This window comes from the organism of the source record quoted next, assembly GCF_019968985.1.
Source record: "MAG: Porospora cf. gigantea B chromosome Unknown PgB_NODE_854_length_10161_cov_120.696, whole genome shotgun sequence".
NCBI lineage: Eukaryota > Apicomplexa > Conoidasida > Eugregarinorida > Porosporidae > Porospora > Porospora cf. gigantea B.
This window is the reverse complement of record NW_027179304.1, coordinates 1-10,161: the sequence shown is the minus strand read 5'-3', so window position 1 is coordinate 10,161 and position 10,161 is coordinate 1. Positions and strand designations below refer to the sequence as shown.

The 10,161-nt window shown below is 55.8% G+C and overlaps 5 protein-coding genes across 13 annotated transcripts; 3 read left to right on the top strand and 2 right to left on the bottom strand.

The window, feature by feature from the left end:
- Positions 1 to 87: 87 nt before the first annotated feature.
- Positions 88 to 917, top strand: KVP17_001647 (uncharacterized protein; the record flags this gene model as incomplete). Of its 2 annotated transcripts, XM_068517249.1 has the most annotated exons (2): positions 88 to 801; positions 831 to 917. In XM_068517249.1, the coding sequence occupies 2 exons, from the start codon at positions 88 to 90 to the stop codon at positions 915 to 917; spliced, it is 801 nt and encodes a 266-aa protein (XP_068371408.1). The 2 variants fall into 2 exon arrangements, with proteins under 2 accessions (XP_068371408.1, XP_068371409.1); XM_068517250.1 differs by having other exon boundaries at positions 88 to 852.
- Positions 918 to 928: 11 nt separating this feature from the next.
- Positions 929 to 1,805, bottom strand: KVP17_001644 (uncharacterized protein; the record flags this gene model as incomplete). Of its 2 annotated transcripts, XM_068517246.1 has the most annotated exons (3): positions 929 to 1,042; positions 1,069 to 1,163; positions 1,190 to 1,805. In XM_068517246.1, 3 exons carry the CDS (start codon positions 1,803 to 1,805, stop codon positions 929 to 931), a joined length of 825 nt encoding a protein of 274 aa, XP_068371405.1. The 2 variants fall into 2 exon arrangements, with proteins under 2 accessions (XP_068371405.1, XP_068371404.1); XM_068517245.1 differs by lacking the exon at positions 929 to 1,042 and having other exon boundaries at positions 1,131 to 1,805.
- A 64-nt stretch (positions 1,806 to 1,869) lies between these two features.
- KVP17_001645 (uncharacterized protein) lies at positions 1,870 to 3,306 on the top strand (the record flags this gene model as incomplete). Its single annotated transcript, XM_068517247.1, has 1 exon — positions 1,870 to 3,306. One exon carries the CDS (start codon positions 1,870 to 1,872, stop codon positions 3,304 to 3,306), a length of 1,437 nt encoding a protein of 478 aa, XP_068371406.1.
- Positions 3,307 to 3,390: 84 nt separating this feature from the next.
- KVP17_001643 (uncharacterized protein) lies at positions 3,391 to 9,552 on the top strand (the record flags this gene model as incomplete). 7 transcript variants are annotated; one of them, XM_068517244.1, is made up of 20 exons in its annotated part: positions 3,391 to 3,487; positions 3,514 to 3,645; positions 3,674 to 4,021; positions 4,050 to 4,512; positions 4,541 to 4,660; positions 4,705 to 4,758; positions 4,786 to 4,956; positions 4,985 to 5,112; positions 5,139 to 5,686; positions 5,713 to 6,399; positions 6,428 to 6,748; positions 6,777 to 7,266; positions 7,295 to 7,434; positions 7,461 to 7,639; positions 7,666 to 7,850; positions 7,949 to 8,038; positions 8,065 to 8,298; positions 8,325 to 8,427; positions 8,456 to 8,694; positions 8,723 to 9,552. In XM_068517244.1, 20 exons carry the CDS (start codon positions 3,391 to 3,393, stop codon positions 9,550 to 9,552), a joined length of 5,559 nt encoding a protein of 1,852 aa, XP_068371403.1. The 7 variants fall into 7 exon arrangements, with proteins under 7 accessions (XP_068371403.1, XP_068371398.1, XP_068371401.1 ...); XM_068517242.1 differs by lacking the exons at positions 3,391 to 3,487; positions 3,514 to 3,645; positions 3,674 to 4,021; ... (12 more) ...; positions 8,456 to 8,694; positions 8,723 to 9,552 and having other exon boundaries at positions 5,258 to 5,686; positions 5,713 to 6,471; XM_068517239.1 differs by lacking the exons at positions 3,391 to 3,487; positions 3,514 to 3,645; positions 3,674 to 4,021; ... (14 more) ...; positions 8,456 to 8,694; positions 8,723 to 9,552 and having other exon boundaries at positions 4,193 to 4,516.
- An 8-nt stretch (positions 9,553 to 9,560) lies between these two features.
- On the bottom strand, positions 9,561 to 9,989 carry KVP17_001646 (uncharacterized protein; the record flags this gene model as incomplete). Its single annotated transcript, XM_068517248.1, has 1 exon — positions 9,561 to 9,989. The coding sequence occupies one exon, from the start codon at positions 9,987 to 9,989 to the stop codon at positions 9,561 to 9,563; it is 429 nt and encodes a 142-aa protein (XP_068371407.1).
- Positions 9,990 to 10,161: the final 172 nt, after the last annotated feature.

Genomic DNA, 10,161 nt, shown 5'->3' with positions numbered 1-10,161 from the left:
TCTGAGTTGCGTCGACCATCACCAATTTGAGGAATTAGCGCGAATGTCAGGTAAGCTCAGTTTCGAGTGACCAATTTGGGCGGTTCTATGATTTACGACGGCCCAGCCCCCCCGCATGCCCGCGTCCTGAGCTACGGCCAGCGGCCTGTGACGAGATCGCCGTCCGTAACTCGCGGGTACCCTTCAGTGAGCGCGTACCCTCGTGCCGTACTCGAAAGCCCTTTGCCGAGACCGGGAGGCATGACTTCGGCCTCCGTGACAGCGCTCGTGGACAAGCTCGTCACTGAGAGGCTGAACACTTTTGAGAGGCGCGTGATGTCGCAAATGCTCCCTCCAGAATCCCCTCAGAAGAGCCCATGCCCTTCTTGCCAGGACCTGCAAGAACAGCTCACGAAGGAGCGCCAGTCCCGAGAGCGAACGTGGTCTACGCTGGTGCTGATGGCACGAGCGTTGATAAGCGTTCTCAAGGAAAACGACATCGAGGCTGATGAAGCCGAGTATCTGGAAGACGTTGGTTCCGTTATCAGGAGCAAGAAGCCCAGTTCGCTGGTTACTGACCCAGTCCGGTCTCTTCACGACGTAGCTCGCACCACGCCGTCGGCGCTCACTACCGACAATGCGCGATCCTTGGCGGCGTCTGCACAATTTATAATCAAGTCTCACGGACAGGAGGTTCGAGGCCTCCGAAAAGCCACAATGGACTCACGCAACGAGTGCGAGAAGATGCCCTCTCCCTCAGTGCAGAATGAGTCGGACACCTTTTCGGAAAGCTCCATCGTCAGTGAGAAGAAGACTCAATTTGTAAGGGTTCGAGGGCACGGATTATGCAGAAAGTGCCTCCTTTGTGTTTGAGCAAGGGCTTGCCTCCCAGTGCCTGGCTTTCAGGAGGCTGCACCCAAGGAGACTACTACACGTAGCCACGACCAACTCAGACTTGCCAGTCGCCGTCGCAACCATTGTTTTGCAAGCCTTCTTTGGCAGCTCTGAACCGTTCCGCCAGTGCAACAATACGTGCCAGCTTGGCAGAGCGTGAGAACAGGGGCTGTGTGTCAGGCGGATGCCGCTCACCTCGAACGGAGACACCAACTTGGAAGCAGCTTCAACCGCAGCCTTGTCCTCTTCGTATCCCGCTATTCGCTCCTCAGCTGAGCTGGCGATAGAGTCTGTTGAACGACCGTCGCTCTCTCACTGTGCACAACGAGTCCTCTGACTACAGAGAACGCAGCAATTGCCTCTTCGGGCGCAGGGCTTACTTCTAGCGACACGCTGTCAAAGGATACGCGGTCAGATCTCGAGTTGAACGACACTGGCGGATGGCAGTCAGGTGTCAGCGCTCGCACGGAGTCTAGTACCCGGTGCGCTGCGTCGCCGAGAATTATTTGCTTCGTCTCGACCATCACCAGTAGCGGGTCACATTCAGGCTCCAGTCGCAACAGAAACTCGTCGAACGCCAACTGCACCAAGGAGTCAAGCGTCACTCCCGAACCGAGGTCAACGCCGTCTGATGATTGTCCGCCAGCTCCCGACTGAAAAGACCCGCCCATTACGAAAAGACCCGCAACCTGCAGCCCTGCGTGCACGTCAATCTCCAGCCGGGCCAGGTGCCTCAGATGCTTCAAGTGGTAGGCGAAGTCACTGGACAAGTCGGAGACGGGGCCGACACAAGCCACAGTTATCGTCCACGAGTTTCGATGGTAACGACCGAGAAGCAAGCCGAACCCTGACACTCCGTCGGGCAGCGAGGCGCAGTAACTGGAGATGGCCACCAGGGGGGTGGCTTCCAGCCGGGCGTGTATCTTGGTCATAAATCACATTTACTCGGGCCCCTCACAGAAAGAGAAATAATTGGAAAACCAAAAAATAACAGCAATGCTTTGGTTTCTGGCAGGTGTGGCATCTGGGGTTGTGCTGCAGTTGGATATGGCGTCTTTTCAGCCAACATTGGCGGAGGGGCCAACAGTGGTGATGTACTACGGCCATGATTGTCCTCACTGCGCCGATATCCAGCCTGTGTTTGAAGAAGTATCCAACAGACTTGCTGAGAAGGCGACATTCGCTGCGGTTGACGTGTTCAAGCACCAGGATGTGGCTGATGAGCAAGGCATCCTTGAGGTGCCATCGTTCAAGCTCTACGATGGCGTCATCAGACTGGACTTCGACGAGCAGCCCGACGAGCAGAGTCTTGTACGCTTCGTGGACTCGGGAACCTCTGTCGGCTACACTGAAGTGGCATCCCGAGCTGAGGCCCTCAAGGTGTGCTCAGATGTATGCTTCCTCTACCGGGGCGGAGGCGACTTCCTCAGGGCAGCGGTGAAGACCAACGCTCGGAATCATGGAATGTGGTTTTGGCTTGCCGGTTCAAGCGTTAAGGAGGAACTGGAAATGGTCTACGGCCGCGGAGAGCAGTTCCGAGCCGTTCCCATCGAGTCCACGCCACCGACGGCCGAAGCGCTGGAGGTCTACAGAGTCCCCCTACTGCCAGGGTTCGAAGAATGGGGCCACCGTCTGATGTCTACCGGCCGGAATATAACCGTCGCTGTTGGACCACGAGTGAAGGTGGAGGCTACCCGCAAGCTATTGGAAGCTTTCGCCCAGGAGGTTCAGTCGAATGCGATCGTGGTGACTCTGTACTCCGAGTCGTCGGAGGAAACTGCAAAGGACGCCACTGCGGGCAAGACCGACTTCGCGCTCGTGGTACCCGCGGAAACAGGCCGTTATTTGCTTCCTTTGCCTGCTGATGTGGACGTCATGGTGGATTTTGTGGCCAAGGCTTTCGATGGTACCGGTGAGGTCGTCTACATGTCTGAGCCTGCGCCCCCCCAGTCGAATGAAGTTGTCCAGAGGCTTGTAGGATCGACGTTTCAGTCGGTTTTTTCTGATGAGAAGGACTTCCTTCTGCTTGTCACCGGCAACCCGTGCCAGAACTGTGAGTCTCTGACTTTTTCTCTGGCTGAGCTTGGACGACAACGAGGGGATTCTCTTGTTGTAGGTACGCTGGACGGCAACCTAAATGAGATACCAGTTGACGGCTTCGATTTCTGGGAATTCCCGTCGCTTTTCTTGATCAAGAAGGGTAAACGTTTTGGCATTGCTTGCGTGGCCAAGTCGGAGGCAGACCTGGAAGCGTGCGCCGACTCCAAGGCAGAAGAGGCGGTCGCACAGTGGGACTTGATGGGGGACGAGACTGGCTTGGGCTTCGACAATGGCTTCGAGGATGGTTTCGAGGATGGCCAATATGATGAAGATGATTACGAGGACCAAGAATATGAAGGACGTAACGATTTCAATTTCCATGACGAATTCTAAACTTTGGATATGGCGGGCATCTCTGCCACCGAATCTACGCTACCGGAATACTGCCTTGTACCGGTTAAAACATGGGCGCAAGTGATGCGAACGATTGCTGTGCGGCTCGGACTCCGCTACTCTCACTGCATTTCGACAGTGATAGTCCCTCTGCTATTTTTCTTGCTAATAGAGACGGGAAGTGAGTATGGCAGTCGCAGCACACAGTCCGGATGAACAGGTACGCCTTACCTGGGAACCCTAGGTTCTTTGAGCTGGGAGATATATGGGACATCTGTCCTCGAGGGGTGTACGGCCCTATCATTCACGGCGATCTGGAGCCTTCTCTGTTTCCTGAAGGTGGGCCGCAGGCGAGGTGTCCATGCAGAGTACCTCTGGTCGGAGCGGGTTCGCCACTGGGGCCTTCCGCTTAGAGACAGGTTCTTGTGCTCAGGGTTCTTCGTTCCGGCTGTGAATAGAAGTAAAGGCGGCATTGATCCCTTAGTCTACTGGCTGTTCTTGGCAGAAAAGCGATTCCACCTGACCATTACACCATGCTCCGACTCCTACTGCCCCATTTTGGGTTACATCAAACAGGTAACGGTCGCGTTGTGGGGTACCGTCAACCCCCCATGGTCAACCTCCTTCGCAGTCGACCTGGATCCGGTGACCACAGACGACACTGGCTTGGCGATCAATATAAAGAACTTCAGCGACAACCGCACGACATATGACTGTGAGACTTTCTTGATTCAAAGACACAGTCGTTGAAGCGGAAATCATCTCGGACTCCTACTCCACGCCGCTACCTGTAGAGCACCCCTACATCCGTACGTATATATACTTCACGTATTTGGTGCCCGCATACATGGGGCTCTTCTCGGCGCCCAGCAGGCCGTCAGCTGACATGGCGCACTCGTTGCTGTTGGCGTACCAGGCGCACCTGGACCCGCTCACGTCGTACATGTGGGAGACCAAGCCGCTCCTGTGGCCTCGCACTGTCGCACGCGTTATGGCCCGCAGACAGCTGCTTCCTACGCTTATCGCTCCGGTGATGTACGATCCCCGGCGCTGGGTTGCCGTTTTCATGATGCAGATGGAGTCGTATTGCACAATCTGTGAACTGAGAGCGGAATCTGATTTCATTGCCGCCTACTGTGACAGATTCCAGTGGCTAGTTGCCGAAATGTTCAACAAAAATGTCGGAACCATGCTCCAACGGTTGAAGTAAGGTTTGATACGAATTGATAGATAGGAGATGCTCCGATTGGGACACCAAAGGAGAAATGTCCGCCCTTTTGGTTGCCATGTGGACTCCTACCAACTTTCGGAGTGATGGCAACATCACCAAGGGCGACCTAGAGACTCTCGCCTTGTGAGTGTGGTCTGGCCTGACGACGGCAGCCTCTTCTTTCTCAGTTCCAGCGAGGCACAGCGCTGGCTTGACTGGGTGACACCCTTTCTGTCCAGCGAGTAGGTGTCTAGGCCTCGTCCGCACAGCCTCCTGTCTTCGGCGGGTGTCGCTCGCAGCGACTTCCCAGCCTTACTGGAAGGCGTCTATTCCTGGTTCCAGAAGGAAGTCGGACCTGTAGTGGATGCCAACACGGACAGGCAGACACGCCTCTGGGAGGACGCGGTGGACGTGTTCTTTCAGCAGTCCGTGCCGCCAGCGTGAGAGATGCTGGCCTGTCCCAGTCAGCTTCGCGGAAACCGATGTCCCGGTCGACCACATGCCGCTTCTTTTTTTCCAGATGATGGTGTCGTCCTTGTATTCGCGTATCATCGACAATTGGTTCTACAGCGAGTCCTCACGGTTCGCCATGCAGAGTGAGCGTGCAAGGGGAGCCATACAGAATTGGAACCCGACGATGACTTCTCAAATCGCGAACCGCTGCCTGTCCCAGCTGGGCCCGCCACCAGTACTCCGTCGCCATCAGATCCACCTGACCCGCCCACTGACATCAACACGGACATGGGTGTGTCTATAACGGTGCTAACTGACCCTACGGACTTCGTGCTCCCGGCTATCTCAACAGAGTCCTCGGACCGGGCGCTTCTAAGGAACTCGTCTGCTTCACTACTGGGAGTTAACGTGCTCTACATTGTGCCACTCACCCTGGCCATAACGATCGCCACCGCCTCCCGAATCATCTTCTGCGCGTGCCCCGACTGTGACCTGCTACGGTCACCCAGCTTTGCGTTCACGCGAGACACCTTGGCCGTTGCCCACTGGGTAAGCTTCGTGGAGGACATCAGCGTTGACGTCGTCGACTGCTTTTTGATGTCCGTGGTGTTCGGCCACATCGTTACCGGAGTGGATGCCCGAGGGGGGACAGTCTCGGCTGACGTCCTCAACTTCTTTGAGTGTCAGCTCACGCTGAGCACTTTTCTTCGACTGGTCGTGGGGTCTTGGGTTTGCTATCACAGTGCCCCAACCGGGAGCTGCACCGCTTGTTCCTGGTCACTTTCATCTGCATTGTGGTAAGCTGCTCGCTGGACTACTACATCACCCGCCACCGTGACACGACGTACCTTCTCACCTGTCTGTCGGCCATTCCTACCTTCAAGGCCGTCGTCTATTGGCGTGTTAGGGTTCTGAACTACGACGTGACGTCACGTCCCACGAGCACTTCCTTCGGTAGCATGACTTTGGTGACCTACTTGTCTGCTTTCTTATGGTGCTTGCTGTTATTCATTAAGGACTACGGCAAGGACCTGCACCAGAAGCACTTCCTCTCCCACAAAGCTGGCGGTGGCGATCCTTTTGCCGCTGTGCAGTTCGACAACGTCTCCACCCCGCCACAGGACAAGCACCACCAAAGCGCTCCCCTCTTCCAAATGCACCTGAAGATTTTCCGGGGCACCGAGGTCAACCTGCTCGGTGGCGTCACGAGCGGCACGAACATCGTAGAACGAGTCGTTGGTGGGCTCTCACCAGTGTCCACCGGCCGTGTGTGGTGGAATGGAAACCAGCTGGGTCCGGCGTTTGCAGAGGTGGGAGGGAGGCAGATCGTACAAGGGCTCTTGTCCAGCAAGCGGAAGGTTGGAACCCAGCTCAAGTTCGTCTTGTCAATGCGACGCGCTGACCTGTCTCCTCACCAGGTCGACGTCCACGTGAGTCGAGTGCGGATCTTGCACGCAGACCCGCGTGATGCTCACGCTCTTCATGTTAGAGCACGTAGCTGACACCGAAGTGGCCTCCCTCGCTAAGCGAGACCTGTGCCTGTTTGACATCGCCTTATCGGTTACGGGGGGGCCGGCGGTGGTGTTTCTCCCTCCTTGCCGAACTCTCCTCCCAATGATTTTACAGGACCGTGTCGACGCCATCATTGCGGCACTAATGGAGTATGGCACCACATTTGTGCACTGCGAAGAGGAGCTTGGGCTGGGGGATTGGTACATGAACTTCCTCACAATCATGGATCATGGGTGCGTGACGCTCTCTGGCCCGCCTGACCACATCGTATGCCGCCCGCGACTTCAAAACGCAGGTGCCGCCCTTCTCGCATTGCGTCGATATCACAATGGCCACTGCAAAGTACATGCTGCCTGTGCTTCACCGCATCGACAACGCCGTTGGCGGCTTGGTCTTCATCGTGCAACATTCGCGAAGCTTCGCCGCTGCGACGCTGGTCTTCCTTCGCAATGACCGGCTGCACGAGCATTTTCTGGACGTGCTGCAGTGTCTGCAGGTTGAGTTCCTGGCTGGCAGATTGGAAAGCTTTATCGTCAGCGACACCTTCGGGTCCTCGTTCGCGGCGGTGGAGCTGTGGGCGAAAAACCGACAGGAGTACAGTGAGGCCCCACGCTTCACTCATGCAGAAACGCTGCGTAAACACTTGTCGGAGCGGCTGCTACACATGTACCCAAGACGCTCATCCCTCTCATCCATCATGCAGACTGAGGAGGAGGAGCAAAGCTCGGGGTCTAGCTACCTTGAAGCCACCTTCTTTCGGCAGCAGGCGAGCGCGATGGTCTCGCGTATGGTCCCGTGTCAGAGCTCACACAGTTCGTGGCTGTTGGAGAGTCTTCTGCAACACCTTCAGGTTCACAGCGCAGAGGCTGATGAACCACTACCGGATCGTCGTCAGAGACAGCATTCTGCTGGCTTGTGTGGGCATCGGAGTCATCTTCCTCCATAGGGACACCGTGAGCCGCGTAGAGTCGGCACACAGTCCACACCCGCGATGGTTGAGCAGTTTCTGCGCTTTGACACAACTGGGGGAACGCTGGGACTTCGGGGAAAGTCACTGGAGGTCTTCTTCGAGCAGGGCCTGCACTGCCCCAACCTCTCGCTATTCACAGTCTTTCATGAAGTGGACACGGATTTCACAACTACGCGCGAGCTGGAGACGTGAGCATTGCTGAATGCTGATACAGATTCCTGAACTGGAACAATCTGTCCCCGGTGAACTCGAACATGGCTAGCATCGGCAACGACCTAGTGTTTCACAATTCGGCGGCGGAGCCGGTTATCTATCCAATAGCTCGGCACATCTTCTCCACGTGCCGTATGGGCTTGCAGCAGCTTTCCAAGGTACGGGCGGGTTGGGCTGCGGACGCAGGTGAGCTTTGTCTTTCAAAAGACCACGGGAAGCACTGCGGAGTACTTCTACAACGTAGGGACGCGACCAAGGTGTGACGCAGCTCGGGAGTCTCACAGGCACGCTATTGACGGGCTTCACCCTGATCACCATCCTTAGAGTTGCATCCGACGGCACATACATCGTCGCGGGGTGGGAGCGTAAATGTGGTGAGGGTTGGCGGCCTCTCCCACAGTCTTTCTCGAGATCGTGCAGCGGTTCACATACTGCGTTTGCGAGGGACTCGTCCACAGCGTTCGTGTCTGGCTCCTCATGTCCGTCATGCTGTGGCTCTTCCGTCCAGCCGACGCCTTTAGGCTGACCGACGTTATCCACGCCATAGGATTCTCCATCTCTGCCACGGGTATCGTCTACTTGGGGTTGGATCTGTTCCAAGCGCCTGACCTGGTGGTGGGTCTGCTAATCCTCTGTGGGTCAGGTGCCTACCAAAGACAGGTTCGGTGTCGCTGGTCGTCAGTGTTTTCACATTGCCCGTAGTGGCATTCTGGGCAGCTATGGTGGTATGTCCCTGGGCACTCCTCATCCTGCAACTCTCCAGGTAGGCTCCAAAGCGAGGCCAGACTCAGCGGTTCAGCATTCTCGGACGTTTCGGCCTTGATGGCTTACTTCATACACTCCTTTCTGTTGATGGTGGTCGCCATCTGTCTTTCCATGTCGACTCACCAATCAAAGCAGCGTGCGAAGCCCTCAAAGAACGGAGGCTTCGAGCTGCGGAACTTCACATTTCGGCACCACAGCGCGCTGAATGTCACGTTACCATCTCGGGGATTCTGCTGCGTGCTCTACGATTTCTCCGATGGTCCTTGTGAGGCAATTAACTCCCAACGACGCAGTCCACCTGTGCCAGGCTCTTGCCGGCCACATCCACTCCTCTGGCGTAGTATTTCTGAACGATCATGTACACCATATCTGCGCCAACCTGCTGTCCGGAATCAAGCTGCTCGACGCCGACCTCGCGGGCAGCCTGCACGTCCAGGACGTTCTCATCCATCACACCCGGATGGCCGGCTTCACTGGTCGGTGGGCCACCCAATTCGTGTGCAACATGCTTCAGCTAATGGACGTGGAGAGCATCGGTCCCCGACCGCTGCACAGCCTCGTGCCATCCGAGAAAGCCCGAGTTGCGCTGATTCTACTCATAATTGGAGGTCCGCCTGTGGTGATGTACCTGGAGCGAGGCGATGTTGACCACAAAACCCGCAAGAAGATACTGACCGTCCTTAAGGATTACTCCGAGGCCGCCACCGTTATCTATTGCACTACCGATCCCTTTGTGGCAGATATGGCCTCTGACATCCTGTGGGCGTACAAGGACGGCGATCACGTGCTTCGCAAGCGCACAGAGCTGAACTCCCAGACGAGTGGCTCGCTCCACGTTATAGTTAGGACCTCGCGACACCTCAGTCCGAAGGAGTGGAAAAGGTTTCTTCGGAATGCTAATCAAGGGACCTCGGGATGCGAGATTTACCTGATCTACACCTGCATATACGTCATACTGCTTCCCATGTCGACGGACCTTAGAGACGTGTACAACGCCATCCACAACCACGACCAAATGCAGTTCAGCCGGATCTCCTCAGATGGTGCAGTCCTCTTCCAGGCATCCAAACTTCGACCTTCCAAATGCCTCAAGATCTATCCCAACGATGCAACGATAAGTTAACCACGACCTTACTTCACAGTCTCGTACTCTTTCTGGCACAAGTGTACATTCTTGTGGTTTAAAAACATTCCGGCGGTTCCACTGAAGCCACTGTTGGTAACAACCAACTCCTCCATTTGTAACAAAATGTACCACTCAGTCAATAGACTGCTCCACGAGATGATTTGCTTTTGTTTCGAACCCTCAGCCGCATTGTGCAGCAGTTCGAAATCAGGTACGGAAATGGGGACCAATCGAGGGTGTGTCCGCATTTTGAGTCGAAGCGTTGCGTGGTCAGATAGAAATATACCAAGTCCCCCCTTGGCCATGTCGATGCACCTCTGTGTGGCACCCACTTCTGCCGGATTGCGAACGTCCGGACGGTTGTGAAGCTTCGACGTTTTATCACCGGTGCGATAGTGGACGGCGAAAAGCCCATTCTTCAGTTTCGGGACCATCACTTCTGCCAATCGTTCGAATTTGAGCTGCGACTCCTTTTCGGAAAACAAGTTCTGCGATTCTAGGCGAAGTAATCTCAGGAGAGCCTGTGCCAGCGAAACACCTTCGTCAAAGGTTCGAGTCCAAGGACTTAGACGCAACACCTCGGAAATACCAGAGCACAGAGGGGTA